This window comes from Phacochoerus africanus, chromosome X (assembly GCF_016906955.1).
Source record: "Phacochoerus africanus isolate WHEZ1 chromosome X, ROS_Pafr_v1, whole genome shotgun sequence".
In the NCBI taxonomy this organism is placed as follows: domain Eukaryota; kingdom Metazoa; phylum Chordata; class Mammalia; order Artiodactyla; family Suidae; genus Phacochoerus; species Phacochoerus africanus.
The window spans coordinates 129,586,392-129,607,245 of NC_062560.1; the positions used below are offsets into that span (position 1 = coordinate 129,586,392).

General features: G+C 45.6%; 1 protein-coding gene across 1 annotated transcript in view; it reads left to right on the forward strand.

The window, feature by feature from the left end:
* Nucleotides 1-20,854, forward strand: part of LOC125118165 (phosphatidylinositol-binding clathrin assembly protein-like) — a 42,702-nt gene that overhangs the window by 16,343 nt on the left and 5,505 nt on the right. The window contains exons 6-16 of the mRNA XM_047764292.1: nt 2,652-2,727; nt 3,424-3,526; nt 3,674-3,767; nt 3,888-3,999; nt 5,407-5,513; nt 6,278-6,319; nt 12,354-12,433; nt 13,166-13,242; nt 16,437-16,520; nt 16,649-16,679; nt 17,716-17,842. Of these exons, the coding sequence (XP_047620248.1) occupies nt 2,652-2,727; nt 3,424-3,526; nt 3,674-3,767; nt 3,888-3,999; nt 5,407-5,513; nt 6,278-6,319; nt 12,354-12,433; nt 13,166-13,242; nt 16,437-16,520; nt 16,649-16,679; nt 17,716-17,842 (933 nt within the window). The remainder of the gene's footprint in view (nt 1-2,651; nt 2,728-3,423; nt 3,527-3,673; nt 3,768-3,887; nt 4,000-5,406; nt 5,514-6,277; nt 6,320-12,353; nt 12,434-13,165; nt 13,243-16,436; nt 16,521-16,648; nt 16,680-17,715; nt 17,843-20,854) is intronic.

Genomic DNA, 20,854 nt, shown 5'->3' on the forward strand with positions numbered 1-20,854 from the left:
TTTCCGTTCTTACGACTCCATTTTGGCATCACTATTTGAAATGTACTATTTTAGCTACTGGATAATGAAGTGGGTAATTCGGAAGCTATTTCTCTCAATTCTTTAGATGATTTAGGCTGTAAAAACAGAAAACCCTCAAAAATGTATGGCTGCATAACTGCTTTACTCTACCAGGAGAACCTGGATACCCGAGTATTACAGCATCACCTCGCCACCTCTCCCCACATACACTCTTTGTGTTTCACAGAACAACTGAAATGTTCAACAGCATTAAATTGCCTATTATTTTCTGCTTGAACTTTTGTCTCAGTAAGCTGTGCTTAAAAAAAAAATCAAGATTTACTAGTTCCCGTAGTGGCTTAGTGGTTAACGAATCTGACTAGGAACCATGAGGTTGCGGGTTCGATCCCTGCCCTTGCTCAGTGGGTTAACGATCCGGCGTTGCCGTGAGCTGTGGTGTAGGTCGAAGACGCGGCTCAGATCCTGCATTGCTGTGGCTCTGGCGTAGGCTGGTGGCTCCAGCTCCGATTCGACCCCTAGCCCGGGAACCTCCATATGCCACGGGTGCAGCCCTAAAAAAGGCCAAAAAAAAAATCAAGATTTAGAAATTGATTGGATTTTGAAACTTATTACAAAGCGACAGTAATTACACAGTATGGAGTCGGTAAAAGTGGAATATATATCCTAGACTCTGGAATATATAAAGGGAATGTAATAGAGAGCTCAGAAGTAGAACTGTACTTACCCGGGAGCTTGCTGGTACTACAAACATGAGGGAAATTGAAAATAAAGCCTTTTGGTACGAATAACATCCTTATGGAAAAAATAGGATGAGATCTTTATATTCCCCTTATACAAAAATAAATTCCACAAGAATGAAATATCTATAAATGCAAAAAGCTACATTTAAAAGTTGAAGAAAAGGGAGGGAATATGCTTAGGGCGTCTGAGGAGGGAAGACGCCATCAGGCTGGAACAAGGCCTTTGCAGCGTATGTCCATGGATGAGCAGACTTCATGATCAGGAGGGAGACAGCGGTCGCCTGGAATGATGAGCAAAAGAAATGAACAGACAATTCATAGAAAAGGAAACCAGATAAGCAAGATTTAGAATGTACGACAGCACGAAGTGCTGGGACTTTGAGGAGATGGGAGCGCACCCATCCTGTGGGTGCCGCACCTTCTCGGTATCAGGAACGAGAGAAGTCACATCAAGGAGGAGCGCAGATGTTAAAAGGATGGTAACAGAGTGCTGTGAACGACTTCGTGGACCTGTGCGTCTGGCGCTGCCCGGAGGTTTGGAGGGAAGTGCACTGAGACGTGTTGAGTACAATTGAAAACGCTCCGCGACCCAGCAAATACACTTCTCATAGCATATTTATGACAATTCAAAATTGGAACTCGCCTGAATTCCCATCAGCAGGCAACAGATAAATACAATGAGGTGTGTTTACACAATGAAATACTACATAACATCAAACGGGATGGAGACCTACAAGGCCAGATCTCGGAACGATGCTCAGAGAGGAGGTGAGTTGCAGGATGAGGTTCAGAGCCCAGTTTCATTTATCCACATTCTGAAACTACGGTCTTACTATTTATCCATTGCACGATATATATGAAACTGCAAAGAAAATAGGCTCTAAAGATAACATTAAAATTGTGATCTTGGTGTTACTTTAAATTTTGCAATACTTTGTTCCTCTTATTTCTTTCCTTTTTTTTTTTTTTTTGTCTTTTTGCTATTTCTTGGGCCGCTCCCTCGGCATATGGAGGTTCCCAGGCTAGGGGTTGAATCGGAGCTGTAGCCGCCGGCCTACGCCAGAGCCACAGCAACTCGGGATCCGAGCCGCATCTGCAACCTACACCCCAGCTCACGGCAACGCCGGATCGTTAACCCACTGAGCAAGGGCAGGGACCGAACCGCAACCTCATGGTTCCTAGTCGGATTCGCTAACCACTGCGCCACGACGGGAACTCCTGTTCCTCTTATTTCTAAAATTGATTCGAAGCAGGTATGTTTAAAACTTAGCAGTTGTCATTTCTGGGTAGTGGTGTACACAGCTGTATCCAATTATTTTTATTTTTCTATTAAATTATTAAATAATTTCACAGTAATTACTCAAATAATTAATTCTGTAATTACAGATGACCCTCGAACATCACGGGTTTGAACCCTACACTGATTTTTTCCCCCAGTAAATACTACAGCACCATCTGTGATTGCTTGAATGTGCAGAGGTGGAGTCGTGGTTCTAGAGGGACAGGGGACACAGAGCCGACTATAAATCACATGTGCATTTGCGACTGCACAGAGTATCGGCACCTGTGACCCCCAAGTTGTTCAGGGGTCAAATGTCATTAAAATTCCTCAAAAATCAAAAAGGGAGAAATGGTTAGATAGAAAGTCCTGGGTGAAAAGCGTATATTCACATAAGTCCTAATGTTTAACTCCTTGTTTATTGGGGGTATACAAACAGACTGACACCACTGCAGATCCTTGTGTTGCTAAAGCTCACTTTAATGCGTGCTCCTGAAATAGCCAGAAGCTGTAGGATAGAATGATGTTAAGTATGCATTTGCAATAACAAAATCATCAATGAACTCTATGGACAGAAACTAATTTTGGAATTTGGCACGTTTGTTTGACAGCGTTTTATCCAACATCTTGCATCCAGAAACTCTTTGTTCACTTTACACAACTTCTTGGATGAAAGTGTCATAGAAGGTAAGATGATCCTTTGATGGACATATTTCTGTGTGGCAAGGAGGAAAATGTTCTGCAAACCATGTCTGGTTAAAGAAAAAAAAAAAATGCCTCCAGGAGTTCCTGTCATGGCGCAGCGGAAATGAATCCGACTAGGAACCATGAGGTTGCAGGTTCAATCCCTGGCCTTGCTCAGTGGGTGAAGGATCCGGCTTTGCTGTGAGCTGTGGTGTAAGTCACAGACGCGACTTGAATCTGGCGTGGCTGTGGCTCTGGCGTAGGCCGGTGGCTACAGCTCCGATTGGACCCCTAGCCTGGGAACCTCCATATGCTGCGGGAAGTGGCCCTAAAAAGACAAAAAAAGAAATGGTTCTGAATTATGAAGGGTGCAGTGTGTTGTACATTTTATGATAGTAAATAAGTTCTAAATTCATTGAGACAACAGATATTTGAGTACTTAGTAAGAATGACAGAATATGGGGGTATTTACCCAGTGAGGCTTTTCTGGTTCAGTCTGCCAAAAATCATGGCACACCTGCTAGGTAAGCTAAGGAATGCACATGACTCTTTTTTTTTTTTAACAAGCAAACAATCCTTTACGCTCAGCAGCTAATGGTAGGGTGAATGTGGAGTCATAAGTCTTTGCATTTATCGACATATGTTATAAGTGATTAATGTTGGTTAAACTGGAAAGAATAAAAAGCTTTCATTTTTTAGGCTATGCTATGTCAACCTTCATCAGACGATACAGCAGGTACTTGAATGAAAAGTCACTGGCGTATAGACTGATTGCAATTGACATCACCAAAACCAAGCGAGGGTAAGTACTTCTCAGTTTGTAAGCAATACGGAAATGCATATGTGGTCTGATACGTAGTTTGCCAAAAACAGCTTTATTTCAAGATGCTGATGTCACAGTGCTGCTCAAACTCTGAATTATTGATTGAATCTCTTTTACCATTTATAGGACGAACGGTGTGATGAGAACTATGAATACTAAAGAGCTACTGAACACACTTCCGGTTATTCAAACACAGTTTGATGCTCTTCTTAATTTTAACGTAAGAGCTTTAGAAATCCTTTTGAAAAATACTGGCAAATGGCTTTGTTTAACGGTAGGTGGGAGAAGGAATTTTTTTAAATCGTGGTGGTCACTGATGGCTCTTTTATTTAATGTCCAGGCAAATCCCGATGAACTGACTAATGGTATAATACATGCTGCTTTCCTGCTCCTCTTTAAGGATTCTCTTCGCCTCTTTGCAGCCTATAATGAGGGGATCCTTAACCTGCTAGGTAAGCTAAGGAATGCACATGACTCTTTTTTTTTTTTTTTAACAAGCAAACAATCCTTTATTGTCAAACTTTCAATTATACTGAATGTCTTTATAGACATTACTCTTAAAAATTTTTTCTTTTTTTTCCTTTTGTCTTTTTAGGGCCACACCGTGGCATATGGAGGTTCCCAGACTAGGGGTCGAATCGGAGCTGCAGCTGCCGGCCTACAGCACAGCCACAGCAATGCCAGATCTGAGCTGCATCTGTGACCTACCCTGAAGCTCACGGCAACACCGGATCCTTAACCCACTGAATGAGACCAGGGATTGAACCCGAATCCTCTTGGATACTAGTAGGTTCTTAACCTGCTGAGTCACGATGGAACTCCTACATAATTATTTTTAAACAATAAACCAGGAAAAATAATTTATTTGTAAAAATATTTTATCTCTACATTTTGACTCATATGTGTTTTAGATTCAAAACAGAAGATTCTTGCAAGGTCATATATATTTTAAGATAATGAAACATACTCTTGCCTTTTTTGGTTAAAAATAATTGGCTATGGAGTTCCCTCATGGCTCAGTTTGTTAAAGATCTGGCATTATCACTGCTGTGTCTCTGGTTACTGCTGTGGCACGGGTTTAATCCCTGGCCTGGAACTTCCAACACGCTGCAGGCTCAGCCAAAAAAAAAAAAAAAAAGGCTAATGAGCCACAGAACTTTTCAGTTTGAATTTCAGTTAGAAATATCAGAGAAATATTACTAGGAAATCAACATGGGTTGCCATATTTATACCTCACATGTTAGTTTCCATGTCACCAAGGTCCAGTAATACAGTTCTCACTTTCCTAAGAAGATACAGCCTATAACATAAAGAACCATTTCGATTATATACAAACATATACTTCTTAGGCTTCTCAGAAAAATTCAGTTATCATTTCGCCCTAATGAGTGATTCATTTCATAGGAAGGATTCTCCAGACTTCATTGATGAGAATTTGAGCTTTTTCTCTTATAGAAGAAGTACCTAGTACATTTGTAGAGTTATAAAGGGTAGGAAACACAGCCCCTTCCCTCAGAGAACATCAAAGCTTGATGTTACTCAAAAATACTCCAGATGAGAAGTTATGGAACTTAAACTACCAGGCTATCTAAATTATACACGTATGCTATTAAATGCCATACGTATTATCAGCGTCAGTGTTCAGCATGCAGTATTTACTCTATGAAAATCTGTAGGTTATACTTACTGAGTAGAGTTGTTGCTTGTTAAAACAAAAAATGATTGGATTAAAGCTGTAATTGTTTTCAACAAGTTAAAATCACATCCAGAATCAGCTTAAGATAGAATCACCAGAACGGAGCAAAACTTGAAAGTGATACGATACTGGCTCCTTTGTTATATTTTTTTTCTACTTTTAGGCAAGTATTTTGACATGAGGAAGAACCAATGCAGAGAAAGTCTGGATATTTACATCAAGTTCCTCGGAAGAACGACCAAATTGGCACAGTTCCTAAAAGTTGCAGAGGTACAGAAATCTACTTATTTCCAAGGCTTTCTGCTGTTTTCTGTATTCGTTTAGTCTCCTACATAACTATACCTCTGCCTCCCCCCCCAACACAGCATTGGTAGTTGTAACTATTTTCTAAACAGTACAACTGACAAGTAAAATTAGGCGCTTCAAATATACCATCCAATGCACTTAGGCTCAAAACCAGCAGAAATTGAGGGAACATTGTAAATCAACTATAATTTTAGAAATACAAATAATTGGAATTTAAAAAAAACCCAGTCTTACAAGGATTTCTGTTTGTGGCCATGAGATAACTGATACCAAGCTTGTTCTCCCAGCGGAAGCAACTCTAGAACCAGGCCAAAAGCGATATGATGTAAGTCTTTTAAGGCAGCAGGTAGGAGGTAGAACAGTTCTCTGGTCAATGAGAACAGGGGACTTTGGGGGTGAGCCCCACCTTTGCCCTAATAGCTGACTTCTGACTACTTGGGAAAGTGGAACACATTTGGGTGTCATCCAAAGGCTGGCTTAGCTCTTCCCCAGAGAGCAAAGACGCAGCGTCTGGCAAGTCTTGTCTTCTTTCGTTTTATCCTTAGGACAAACATACGTTTGTGTGTAAGGGTGCAAGACCTTCGTAGCCTGACATCTTTTCTTGGCCTGGGTGTGTACCAGCCAGGAAGGCATTCATGGTCTTGGGGAGGGTCTCACAGTTACTTTTCTTTGTTAGCACTCCCTGCTGTAATGTATTCTTTTTTCCCCTTTTTGTTTTGGGATTTCAGCAAGTTGGAATTGACCAGAATGAGATTCCGTATCTTACTCAGGTCAGTATATCTCTCCTCTGTGTTTAGGTGACTGTTTGCTCTTTATGTTGTTGGGTTTAGTATATCAATCATCATCCGAGACTCCATAATTTTCCATATACTTACATGTGCATCTTCATTTCCCCAAAGGAACTTTGGTATTTGTACTTAGATAGACATAGACTTGTGTCTTCTGATTAGGTCTGTGAGCCATTGGTCTTATAAAAGAGGCTATTCCCTGGAGTTCCCGTCGTGGCGCAGTGGTTAACGAATCTGACCAAGAACCGTGAGGTTGCGGGTTCGATCCCTGGCCTCACTCAGTGGGTTAAGGATCCGTTGTTGCCATGAGCTGTGGTGTAGGTCGCAGACGCGGCTCGGATCCTGCGTTGCTGTGGCTGTGGTGTAGGCCGGCGGCTGTAGCTCTGATTGGACCCCTAGCCTGGGAACCTCTGTATACTGTATACTTTTTGCCCAAGAAATGGCAAAAAGACAAAAAGACAAAAAAAAAGAGAGGCTATTCCCTGCTGAGTGCTAAATAGTGACTCATAGTATAACAACTCAAACATGCTTTTTATTTTTTTATTTTTATTTTTTGCTTCTTAGGGTCGCACCCATGGCATGTGGAAGTTCCCAGGCTCAGGGTCGAATTGGAGCTACAGCTGCTGGCCCACACCACAGCTCACGGCAACGCCAGATCCTTAACCCACTGAGTGAGGCCAGGGATGGAACCTGCAACCTCGTGGATGCTAGTTGGGTTCGTTTCTGCTGTGCCACCACGGGAACTCCCGAACAAACTTTTTAAATAGACAGAACTGATCAGTGGAAATGACAAACTTAGGTTTGCGGGCGCCTTGTCTGCCTTTCAGGTGTGTAATCCAGCAGCTCATTTCCATTCTCGGCGCCTCATTTCTGCACATGCAGAAGGGGTGTGATACTGTTGTCTGTCTCAGTAGTGTTTAAGAGTTGCACGAACTCAGGCTTTTTCCTTACCTGGGAGTTACTCATCAGGAATCCCTCCCAAGGCAGCCTGCTCATCCTGCGCTCCATCCAAGTTGTGTAGTAGGGCTTGAGCGGCAGGGGTTGCTGGCCCAGCCTGGCCCTGCTCTGGGTCCCCAGCGAATATGGCAGGCTTCTAGGTCCCTTGGAATATGGGCCAGAGCAGTGTCCCTGCTGTGAGAACATGCCATCTCTAGGACCCAATAGGAATGTCTCTTTTTCATAGGGACACGTGCAAGATGCAACACGTTTTCTTCTGTCTCAAATGGATTTCTGGTAGACCCCTGACCACTGAAGCCCTAAAAATTTGACCTATATGAAAGGCTCCTGAATCTTTGGAGTGTTTACCTCTCATCCTCTGGAGCACATATAACCGTCTAAGGGCTCCACTGTACTGGCCACTTCCCGCTCACCCAATCCGTTTAGCATATACTTCATGAATAAAGCGCATCGATGTCATTTTCTGAGGGGGAGCCAGATGGATGAGACTTCTTTTGACTCTACGATGATGTAGGGGTTGAGAGAATGAACATGGCCTGGCTCACACTATAGACGTACAGCATTGTCCATTCCGTGTGCCTCTGGTCCCCCACTTTTGACGGCAACAGAGCAGAATATTTACCAAACTGGTAGCCACATCCCATGTTCCCGAGACCTTGTTAACCCATCCCTACTAAAGAAACTACTAAAAGCCCAATTGTGGGTGCAAATGAGTTACTTCCTGATGGTATAGTTTGTTATCCTCCAGGGCCGGACTGGTTTGGGGGGCATACTGATGAATCACGGAGCTATGACAGGGACCATCGCCCCAGCATGCTTTTTGTCTTTAAGATGGGCACTGATTTCTACCATCATCCTGGGAGGTTATCTTGTCTCTTTTTACTATTTTGACTGGATGGCAGATGGAGGTGGTTTCAGAGCCATGTCCCCAGCTGGGCTGTGCTGTGACTTAACTGCAGTTAGAGGCTGGCCGCCAGGAAGAGGGTGGAGGCAGGTCCTGATGGGGCACGGAACTGGTGGGGTAGGGGTCTCCATATCATCTCCAGCAGGAGAGGAGGAGGAAGCTTCTTCAGGCCTTTAGCCTCTCTCCGCCTCCCCCATCCCAGAGGTCGAGGTTTTTACTCTTTCCCAGCCGGGTCCCCGACTCTGGTGGGGCACAGCTGCCTTGGTTGGGACTGGAGGAATGTGTGTGGGAAGAAGCCTGCAAAGAGAGAGGGGGTGAAGATGGACGGGCAGAGGAGGAGGCGATGGCGGTCCCCTAGTGAATGAGCGGATTTGGATCCAGAACACAGTGGATCCAGCAGTGGCCTGAAATAAGATGCTAGAGGAGCTCAGGAGGAGAGGGAGTTGCAGATGCGAGTAAGTGTTAGGTTTGGGGGCAGAGAAGGGGGAAATTTCTGTCTGATGTCACCTCCAGCATCTCGAAAGGAAAGGAACGTGTCCTCACAAGTGTCCCTTCATGTACAGACATCCAACCCCCTGGCGTGGTCCACAGTGGGAACCGTCGTGCGAAGTGATGCGCAGCTTCCAGAATGAGAATCCCGATAACCAGACAGAGAGGCAGTGAGGACGTCTGGGTTGGGAGGGGCGACGGCAGGATTCCTTGCCCACGGGAACCATAACCAGTGGATTCAGTCAACAGTCATTCACAGACATGTGCTTGACCGGTCCCGGGAAGAAGGAGCTGTAATGAATGAGACACAGTCCTGGCCCCTGAGTCCCTGAAAAAAGAGAACAAAGACTATGGAAGCGAGACTCGGTTCCTCTCCACGCCACGTCCTCTGATGTTGCTCCCCAGTGACCTCACTGCCTTGAAGGCAGTGGTGGAGGTGGCAGGGGGTCCCTTTGCTGAGAACCACAGCGCTGGTGGCTGGAGCTCCGGGGGACACGGACAGGAGGAGCCCCAGGATGGAGATCCATTTTCCCTTCTGGCCACCCTCTGTCCTCCTCACCTGAGAGCTCTGGTCCTCAGGATCCCCAGGACTTTTGAATCAAAAACGGACTGGATGGCTGTGGGAGAGCCTGGGGCAAGCAGGCAAGGTTCTTTGTGGGTCAACTTTTATGCCCATCCCCACTGCTTCCTCCCCAGATGGAGCCCGCCCTTTTCCTGGGAGAGCCTCCCGATCGGCCCGCTGGCCGCTGGGCCTCAGCCGGTCCCGAGAGGCCCATGGCCGGGCCTGGCCTCGCAGGCAGGGCCGCTCCCGCACGTGCTTGCTCGGGCGCCCGGGCCGCCCCGGGCCGCAGCGCCGCGTCGCCGGGCGCGGTGGGGAGCTCTCCCCAGGCCGGCCCGGGTTCGCGGCGCGTGCGTCCCTCTGCCGCCCGCAGCCTGGGCTGCGCGGGGACCGGTGCCGCGCTCTCCGGGCCCTCCCCCCACCCCCCGGCCCGACCGCCCCGTGCTGGGGCTCGCAGACCTCCTTCCGCGGGCGCGTCTGCCCGCGGCCTCGGCCTGGGTCCCCGCGGCTCGCTCTCGGGCCGCAGCGGCTCGGACGGACGCACGGGTCTGGGCCCCCGCCTCCCCGGGGCGCCGGGGGCGCAGCTCGGGCGCCGCCCTCCCGGCCGCCCTCCCGGCGGCGTCGCATCTCCGGGCTGCGGAGGACCGGGCCCCCCGCCCCAGCTCCCTTGGCGGCGAAGCCCCGGGCGGGCGCGCCGTTGGCCTCCGGCCGTGGAAGGCGGTGCTGCGCTGAGCACGTCCGCGCCCTCGGGGACGGCGTGTCCGCGAGCGTCTAGCCGGCAGCGACCTGTCTGAGAGCAAATCGATGCAGACGAATGGTTGCAACTAACATTGCTAAGGAAGGACAACTTTATTTAGTTTTTTTTTTGGGGGGGGGGGGGTCCTTCTACCTCTTGAGGCTCAGTCTGAACTCCAGACTCCTGCCCCCGCCCCACCGAGGTGCCTGTGGGCTCTGTCAAGGGACAGCTTCTCTCATTCCTCTGTGCTCAGGGTTCCTGCCCAGGAAGGTCTTGTCCTGGTCCTCAGATTTGGGGCAGAAGGCAGTCCTTCGGAGCGGATTCCTGCTTGGCTGCCTCATCCTGCAGCCGGTCTGTACGCAGTGGTATCCCCGCTCCTCCTCCTGTTTTCAGGCTCCTGTGTTTGTTGCCCTTCTGACCTGTTGTGCCATTATAATAATTAATTGCACCCTCTTTTTCTCTCAGAACTGTTCCTTAGCTCTGCCCACAGCTCTGGAAACACTTCCTTCATTAAACCCTCCTCCAGCTGCTAGTTCAGCAAGCATCTGTGTCCTCTCTGCCAGGCCACCATCATCTGACCTTCAGCTTGCCTGGGCTCACTTCCCAACTTGGCTGCCTTCCTATGCTCTGCCCCTGCTGTTTGTTTCACGCCATCTAGATGTTGGATAAAACGCTGTCAAACAAACGTGCCCCTCAGCTCTCAGCTCGGTTGTACTTTGCTCAGGAGAACTTGCTTCTGACATCCCTGACTTGGTCAGATGGGTTTACTTCAGTACTGAGCGTCAGGTACCACTCTTTCGTAGCACTTTTCACGATGTTGAGTTTACATTTATTCGGGTGATGATTTGGTATATTTCCTCCCCCAGGCCTGTAGACTGGAGCCTCCCAGGTCGTGAAAGTCTTGGATTAGATGATTGTTTTCCCTTGTGGCTGTGTCCTTACTGCCTAATACAGTAGGTCATCCATAAGCTTCTCTTGCGGAGTGAACAACTGGATCAGGACAGAGATGGTGGTGTGTATACGACCAGACGTTGGGAACTGACCTTACTGAAGAAGCACACTTTTCCCCTTTTTAATGGGAATATGGAGAATGAAAAGATATATCTGCATTCACTTAGCAAATATTAAGCACTTACTGTATGCCAAATACTAAGCTTTGTCAGTGAACAAAACAGACTGTCCTCATGGAGTTTTGTATTTTATACCAAAGAGATGGATAATAAACACAGAAAAGGTCCTGTAATTTCAGTGAAGACAACTACCGCAAAGAAAGAGAACACTTGGGGGAAGAGACTGGGGGGGGGGTTACTACTTTTTGTATTAGGGTCGTCAAGGGGATCCCAGCTGGGGAGACAGTGTGCGGCCGAGGCCGAGGCCATGAGTGAGAGTCTCCCTCCCTCCCCCGTTTTCCTCTTTATCTCCCTGTTTTCTTCTCTCCCCCCTCCCTCTTCGCCACTAAACTTAATGTTTTACTTGAATTCATTTCATAATCTAGTGACTCATGAAGGACCCAAATGGGTCACCATGCTGTACGGCAGAAAAGAAAACTGCAATTGGGGAAATAACAATTAAAAATAAATAAATAAATAATTTCAAGCCCAATGTCTTCTCCAAAGGAGGTACAGCCCTTTGATCCTTTTTTTTTAAATTTCTTTTGGTCTTCTTAGGGCCGCACCTGTGGCACATGGAGGTTCCCAGGCTCGGGGTCTCATTGGAGCTGCAGCCGCCGGCCTACCCCACAGCCACAGCAATGCCAGATCCTTAACCCACTGAGCAAGGCCGGGATCAAACCCAAATCCTCACGGATGCTAGTTGGGTTCATTAACTGCTGAGTCAAGATGGAAACTCCAGCCCTTTGATCGTTTTAAGAGGCTTTATTTGTTTTTAAAAATGTATATAAATGCGGAGTTCCTGTCGTGGCTCAGTGGTTAACAAATCCGACCAGGAACCATGAGGTTGCGGGTTCGATCCCTGCCGTTGCTCAGTGGGTTAACAATCCGGTGTTGCCGTGAGCTGGGGTGTAGGTCGCAGACGTGGCTCGGATCCTGCGTTGCTGTGGCTTTGGCGTAGGCCGGCGGCTGCAGCGCCAATTCGATCCCTAGCCTGGAAACCTCCATATGCCACGGGAGCGGCCCAAGAAATGGCAAAAAGACAAAAAAAAAAGTATATAAATGCATAGTTTGAATATATGATTTGCTACCAAGATGCTACTTTTAATAATGAATTTACTTGTCGCAGTTATTTAGATTTAAGCTTTTGCCATACAGAGATCTTAATTTTTGTTCAAAACCTTTTTGTGATATAGGACAGTATGGATTTGCTAAGAACTGTCTATCAAAAACCAACTCTTTTCTAATAACTTTATTTTTAGGCCCCCCACAGTTTACTTGAAGCGCTAAAACAACATCTAGCTTCTTTGGAAGAGAAAAATGACATTTTACCTCCATATAGGTAAGTTAATAAATGTCCTCATATAGGTTAATTTTGTTTTCATCTAAATAATTTCTCTTATTTTAGCAACATCAGAGTGACAAAATTAATTACGGGCTTTGATATGGGCGGAGGTTTTCAGTCTTTTTTGGAATTGCGGGCTTTTCACGAAGGTAGTGTACTTCCCAAAGTCCAAGTCCCTCTTTTAAAGAATTTGATTTCTTCCCTTAGGGGCTCCCCTAGTGAGAATAACTGCTGCAGATGATCTTTGAAGGGTCTGGCAAACTGTTTATCCACAAAACAGTGTGCTTAGTAACATTCTAGACGTGTGCGTAGACACACACACACACACACGTAACTCCTGTCTGTGTGCATATGCATACGAATGGAATGATAGAAAGTTTGAGGTCTGAGTGGAGACATTGTGGTTGATTGCCATTTTCTGTTTTGTACTTTACAGTATTGTCCAAATTTTCCATAAGGGTCATGCATTATTCTTTCATTCCACTTTTATAGGGTATGTTGATTGTAATTGACTTATATTATCAACCTCTATTAGGCAACGAGTCTGTCGACTATTCCATAATTGTCTCTTTATCATGGGTAGATGTGTGGTTAGCATATAGTCCGGTGGATGGATCACCAGGTGGATGGATAAGTGAAGGAATTGAAGACATGCAGGTTCAGCTGGGTGGGCCGTATGTGATTCTATTAATTCCCCAATGTGCTTCCTCTTTCTTGTGATCTCTTAAGTCTCCAGCAGGCCTTGATTCCCTCCATCGCAAATAGTCGGGTTGTGGAAGCTTCAGCGAGCACAGCTTGGTTTGCAGGTGAAATATGTATGATTTGTCAGGAATAATTGAGGACAGGATTAGAATCTTTAATTTTTACATTCCCTAACCACCTCCTGCGTTGGCTGCCTCTTCAAAGCAGTCCTGACCTAGCAACTTCCTTTCTAGGAATTTATCTCATATGTATATTCACAGTTGTCAAATGACGTATGAACAAGGATATCCGCTACAGCATGGTAATAGCCAAATGACTGTCAGCAAGGAGCTTGTTTTTAATGTACTGAGATGGAAGGATCGCCGACGTGTTGTTTCCTATGTAGTACGCTACCGTTTTCTTTTTAAAAACAGAAAAGAACGAATATATATGTTTATTTGATTTCTTAATACTTCTGGAAGGATAGTTGACAAGTGAATAAAATGGGTGGGAGAATCTTCATTGTGTAACTTTTGAATTTTGTACGTGCAAACAATTACTAATTGAAAGATAAAGTTTACAAAGAATCAACCTTACTTGATCCTCAACTCTAGACGCAAATCCATGTAATAACGACCTCTTCTGTCGTAGGGCTGATTTGCATTAGAATCTGTTTGCTCCTAATTTAACTTGAAGACTTAAACTGTTTTTCTTTTTCTTTTGTACCATGTATTCTCCATGGACACACTTTGTACATTTTCACCGGGTGAGTTCGACTAAAACAATGATGAACTTAAGCGGGAGGGGGCGGGATGGACCGGGAGCTGGGGGTCGATGAATGCAAACTATTACGTTTGAATGTATAAACAGTGCGGTCCTGCCTACAGCGCAGGGAACTCTATCCAATCACGTGTGATGGAGCACAACGGGAGATAACGTGTGATTGGGTCACTTTGCTGTAGAGCAGAAATGGACAGAACATTATAAATCAACTAAAAATTAAAGAAAAGAAGTCCTTTGAGTAAAACCATATATATAGCAAAAGTGTACATTTGCTTCATTTCCGAAACAATGACTCTTTCTCTGAGGCCCTGTGGTTTGGGAAAATCCTGCTTGCTTACAACACCCATTATAAGAAGGTTAAACGTAGTGACTGACAAACCCTGGATTCGGTCTGATGTCACTGCGAATCCCAGGCGGAGTAGAGGGGCACCGGGGAACTGCCGTTCCGGTCTTTTGAAAGCCTACGAGCCCGATTAGCGACAGAACAAAGCTGACGTCTGATCTCTGCACATGCCCTCCTGAGCGCTTAGCCTGGGTTGCCTAACCCTCATTGCTTGAACCGGTCGCGTTGAAAATCCTGTGGCCAGCTGAAACCACCTTTTCTCTTAAATCATTGTGATTTAAAAATATTGGCCATGGACCCAGAGTGCTTGAGTTTCATTTTCACTGCAGCGTTCTTCTACTGTGTGACTTTGCGGAGATCACGTAACCTCTCTGGGCCTCAGCTTCCTTATCCTCCTAAGGTTGCTGTCAGGATAAACGAATCAGTACAAATGTCGAGGACTTAGAACAGGACCTGACTGATGTATGACTTAGAGGTGTATTTTTAAAATTTCAGGTACATGGGGACCTTGTAATTACCTATTTTCGTTGTTGGATTCTAGCTTTACTTGCACTACGTCCGAGAACCTTCCCTGCAATTTTGGTTCTTTGGAACATGTTGATACGTGCTTCATGACCCAGCATATAACCATTTTTTTGGGGGGATAGAAGTTTCATATGCACTTGGAAACTGTATCCTCTGAAGGTTTTACCTCTCCTGTTCAAATCCTTTATATCTTCACGGATTACTTTGTCTCCTTGTTCCTGAGAAAGTGTGTTAAACACATTTTGCCATATTTTAAAACATTTGCCATATTTTCCCTTAAACTCCTTTAAGTGGTTATGTAGTTCCAGTCGAGTATGTGTTCCTACCACACGGCTAAAATGGCTCTTGTATTTGCAAATCCGATGGTAATTTCTCAGTCTTCAGCTTAGGGGGCAGCACGGGACCTGGTCCGCCACTCCCTCTTCAGTTTGCCTCTTGGTTTTCTTTTTATCTAACTCTTGGCTCCTTTTTAGACTTTTCCCCACTGATCTCTCCTCATTTCTCTTCTTTACCTATACACACTCGTTCCTAGAGGACCTCATCCAGGCTCACAGCCTTAAATACCGTTTGCGTGCCAAGGATTCTCCCAAATTAGTGTCTCCAGCTACAGCCGTTCCCTTTGAACTCCAGGATGGGATAGGCAAGGGTCTGTGCACCGGTGGCACTTGACTGTCTCGTAGGGTTCCGGAACTCGGTGTGTCCAGAGCTAGGCTTTTGATACCTGACCTCAAATCTGCTTTGTCCATGGTTTTCCTCGGCTCAGTTGTGCAAAATAGCAACTCCTTTCTTCCAGGGAGAGCGTGACGAGGACCCGTGTGACGCAGGCCTAGAGTCATCGTTGACTCCCTTCTTTGTGTCACAGCCCACATCTAAACTGTCGGAGAGTCTTCGGACCTGACACCCTCACTCCCTCACGGCTACCGCCGCGTCCACGTTCGCCCTCGCCCACTGCAGTCCGGCCTCCACACCCACACGCCGTTCAGCGCAGTGTCATTAAGATCCAGGCCGATGGAGCCTGAGCCTCCGCTGTCCTCATCCCTCCCGCGACTTTCCCGTCCCCGAGGAAAAGCCAGGGTCCTTCCACTTCCTCGCAGGGCCTCCGTTGCCTTGCTGACTCCTTCGTCGCGTAGGCCCTGCCCACGCCGGCCTCCTCCCTGTTCTTCAGCCACGCCAAGCACACTCTTCCCAGGGCCTTTGCTCACGCTGTTTCTTCGACTGGATCCACACGCTTCTCCCTCTGACAGTCCCCTTCTCAGGGAGCCTTTCCTGTCCAAAATTTAAATACCCACGCTCCCGCCACCATATCACACCCCTTTCTCTGGGGTTTTTTCCTCAGCACTCATCCGAGGACAATGTCACATATTATACATGGCATTTGTCTTGGTTATTTTCTGTCTCCAATATAAGGGAAACTAAAGGAAGGCAGGGATTGTTATCGTCTTTATTCACAACTCCATCTTACAGTGTCTAGCACATAACAAGTGCTCAATTAAAGTTTACTTAACGACTACTTTTAAATGGCTTTATATTAATTAGCCTAATAATTTGAAGTCCTGTTAGTCTGTAATGGTAAAGGTACATGTATATCAGGTTCTCATCTGACTCTGTCTCTTATTGACAGATGATTTTCCCTCCGTGATACATGACAACTAACATTGCCTTCACAAGCCCACAAACATGCTGGAAGCAGGCAGCAAAGTGGAAGAATGATAGCAAACAATCTGGACAGCTCCTTTGCTAGCCTGGTAGGAAGTAAGCATCTATTTTTAAACTAATGGTGTGTGTATATATATATATATATATATATATATATATATTTAAAATTCATTTTAAGAAAGAGTATAAAATAATGTGAAATTTGTATTTGTTTTATAAAACAGATCTTCAGTTTGGAGAAAGTCCTGTCAACAAGTAAGTTTTTTATTACTTAAAAAAGATAGCCAGGAGTTCCCGTCGTGGCGCAGTGGTTAACGAATCCGACTAGGAACCATGAGGTTGCGGCTTTGGTCCCTGCCCTTGCTCAGTGGGTTAACGATCCGGTGTTGCCGTGAGCTGTGGTGTAGGTTGCAGACATGGCTCGGATCTGGCGTGGCTGTGGCTGTGGAATGGGCCAGCAGCTACAGCTCCGATTCGACCCCTAGCCTGGGAAGCTCCATATGCCATGGATGTGGCTCTAAAAAGACAAAAAAAAAAAAAAAAGATAGCCAATAAATACATGTCAGAGGAAGAGACTAATGAGAGTAACGCCCATAAAATAATTATTTTTATTTTCATTTACTTTTATTTTTTTATTTTTGCTTTGCAGGGCTGCACCTGTGGCATATGGAAGTTCCCATGCTAGGGGTAGAATCGGAGCCGCGTCTGCAACCTGCGCCATAGCTCACGGCAACACCAGATCCTTAACCCACTGAGCGAGGCCTGGGATCAAACCTGCATCCTCAGGGATACTAGTTGGGTTCATTACTGCTGAGACACAATGGGAACTCCAAGAATTACTTTTAAATTAGATAGAGGAAGCATTTACTATAAAACTCCATAAAGCGTGGATTTTTCACTTAGCTAATTAAAATAGAAAGTTGGAGTTCCCATCATGGTGCAGTGGAAATGCATCCGACTAGGAACCATGGGGTTTCGGGTTCGATCCCTGACCTCGCCCAGTGGGTTAAGGATCCTGCGTTGCCGTGAGCTGTGGTGTAGGTCACAGATGCGGTTAAGGATCCAGCATTGCTGTGGCTGTGGCGTAGGCCGGCGGCTACAGCTCCAGTTGGACTCCTAGCCTGGGAACCTCCATATGCCGCGGGAGCGGCCCTAGAAAAGACAAAAGACAAAAGACAAAAAAAAAAAAAAGGAAAGAACATTGTCTCAAAAGCTATATATCCTGACTAGATGTTTAAAGGGTAGATTTGTCATTTTCCCAAATGGGCTGATTTATACTATCCCATTTCAGTTTTGATATGAAGTGGTGCCCGCCTTCAGAGATGGAAACTACTGGTGGAATCAACTGGCATTTGAATACCTGTGCCTGCATGTCAACCATCTGGAATTCCATTTCTGTTCCTCCTGTTCCCCACATGGTAGGTAACATGTGTGATGTGTGGCTACCTTCTTTTCTTTTTTGATATATACATATAACATACAAATCTGTATTAGGGAAGCAGGTCGAGCAAGAAACGTTTTCTTTTTCTTTTCGCTATTTTAGGGCCGCACCCTCAGCATACGGAGGTTCCCAGGCTAGGGGTCCAATCGAAGCTAGAGCCAGGCCGGGGATCGAACCCACGTCCTCTGGATCCTAGTTGGGTTCGTAAGTGCTCAGCCCCAACGGGAACTCCTGTTTTCTTTTTCAGTAAGTTTTAATGGATTGTGTGAGCACTTGTCATAGACATGTTGAGCTAACCATTCCTCTGTTTGCGGAAGTGTGGACTCTGTGACTGAGAGAGACCTTCACATTTATCGAGCAGCTATTAGATATTTAGGCTGAGAGAGAAAGACACAGGAGCTGTAAGGGTAGATAGCTGTGTCATCAGACAGCGGCCGGCAGTATTCCCGGTGGAATGCTTTAGAGGCTGTGTTGGTTAACTTGGCAAAGAAGCTGAACATGAGGTCAAAGCAGGTGAGGGAGTTGACAGTAACTGGTTGGCAAATGGAAACTGTGGGTCATTCAGGGCACTTGAAGCAGTTTAGCACGGCTCTGGTGGAACGTCCGAAGGGTGCAGCATGGGATAAAGCGCGAGCTTAACAGGGATCAGATCTTACAGGAACTTACATTGGAGTTTAGGCTTTGTCTTGGAAGGAGTGGGGAGCCCACGCCGTAGCACGGTCACTAGTACAGTTTTGGCAGGTTAGTCTGGGAGGTATGTGGAAGACGGACAGTAGAGAAATGACACAGATTGGGCAGTCAGGTAGAAGTCTTTTCAAGTCATCCAGGCAGGGGATCTAGAATGGCTTCTGTTTGCGGAATGCTAGAATTTGGGCAGTAGATCTAAAGAAAGTTCCGAGAGACAGATCTGCAGATGGAATTGATAGGAATTGCTGATACATCGAAAGTTGAAATACGGGTCCCCAGTAACTAACCTGCAAATATAAAATTCAAACAGATCAGGACAACAAGTTTTTTGGTTACGATGGCAGCAAACTCTCAGCCACAGACCTTTACATTAACTATAATGAGGGCAAAGTCCCTGTGTATCCTACTAAGTGTAAATATTCACAGACAAATTTTGTATGTGCATCTTGCTGCAGAAGTATTAGTGTGGTTCATTACGGGGTGCTATTCCAGTTCCCCTGGAGTTTTACTAGTATGTTCTATGGGTAAATTCTAGATTATCTTTCTAAAATTCAAAACATTCTGAACTCCAGAACTCCCCGAGGACTTGAAGGATGTGCATCTGTGCTATTTTTGGATGGTTTTGCTTTCAAACTTCATTGGTCTGATGATGCAACAAACTAGGGATCAAAAGTATCGAGTACATAGTGACTTTGTTTTCCTAACAGGCAACTGAGGTGCATTTAGGAATGAGAATTTTGATAGGATTCGGGAAGAAGTAATTTTGAAATGTACTGGGGAAGCGTGTGGCCATGCTGCTGCAGTGGATTTGAGGATACCTAGAAAGGGTATAGCAAGAAAATTTGGGGTTCGGAGTGAAAAGGACACAATGTAGAAACAACATAATGGTTTGGGTCAAATTTATATTCATAAAGCTATTAATAATATTCCTTTTTTTCTTTTTAAGGTCGCACCTGCAGCATATGGAGGTTTCCAGGCTAGGGGCTAAATCAGAGTTGCAGCCACCAGCCTACACCACAGCCACAGCAACGTGGGATCCCAGCCATGTCTGCGACCTACACCACAGCTCATGGCAATGCTGGACCCTTAACTCACTGAGCGAGACCAGGGATCGAACCCGTGTCCTCTTGGATGTAAGTCAGGTTCGTTATCCGCTGAGCCATGACGGGATCTCCTCTCCATTTTCTTTTCCTTTTAAGCTGCCTGTATGATGGTACTTGAAGTGAGTCTTTTGTCTACAGTGTATAGTTTGGTTACTTTTTAAGTCCATTTTGACAACCTCTGTCTTTTATTTGGTGTATTTAGACTATTTGCACTTAATTTCATTATTTGTATTTTTATTTAGTTGTTTTCTTTGTTCCCTCTATTTGTTGTTGCGGTCCCTTTGTTTCCTGTCTTTGGATTCTTTGCACATTTTTTTGGTATTCCATTTTAATTTATATATTGGGATTTGAAATATATCTGTATAGCTTTTTAGTGTTTTCTCTACCTATTACAAAATACATACTTTTCAAAGTCTGTTTATTTATTTATTTTTGTCTATTTTAGAGCCACACCCACAGTATATGGAAGTTCCCAGGCTAGGGGTCGAATCAGAGCTGCAGTTGCCAGTCTGTGCCACAGCCACAGCAATGTGGGATCCGAGCCGCGTCTACACCACAGCTCATGGCAACACCAGATCCTTAACCCACTGAGCGAGGCCAGGGATCGAACCCGCATCCTCACCCGGATTAAGAACCCGGATTCTTAACCAGCGGAGCCACAATGGGAATGCCCTCAAAGTCCATTTAGAATCAATATTTTACTATTTCTTTCTCTCTTTTTTTTCGGTCTTTTTAGGGCCTCAACTGTGGCAAATGGAGGTTCCCAGGCTAGGGGTTGAATCGGAGCTGTAACTGCCGGCCTACGCCAAAGCCACAGCAACGCCGGATCTGAGCTGCATCTGCAACCTACACCACAGCTCAGGGCAACGCTGGATCCTTAAGCCCCTGAGCATGGCCAGGCATTGAACCTGTGTCCTCGTGGATACTAGTCAAATTCGTTTCCGCTGAGCCACGAGGGCAACTCCTATTTTACTCTTGCAATTGAAATGTAGAAACATTAGCACCGTATAAATCCATTGTCTTCCTCCTTTTATGTTATTGTTATCTACACTTACATTACATCGAAAAAAATCATCAGGTGATCTTACACTTTTTGCCATCAACCATCAAATGTATTTTCTAGAACTCAGGAGTGGAAGAATAGCCTAATAGAATTACTCGGATATTTAGGGTTTCTGTTGCTCTTCCTTCAGTCTCGA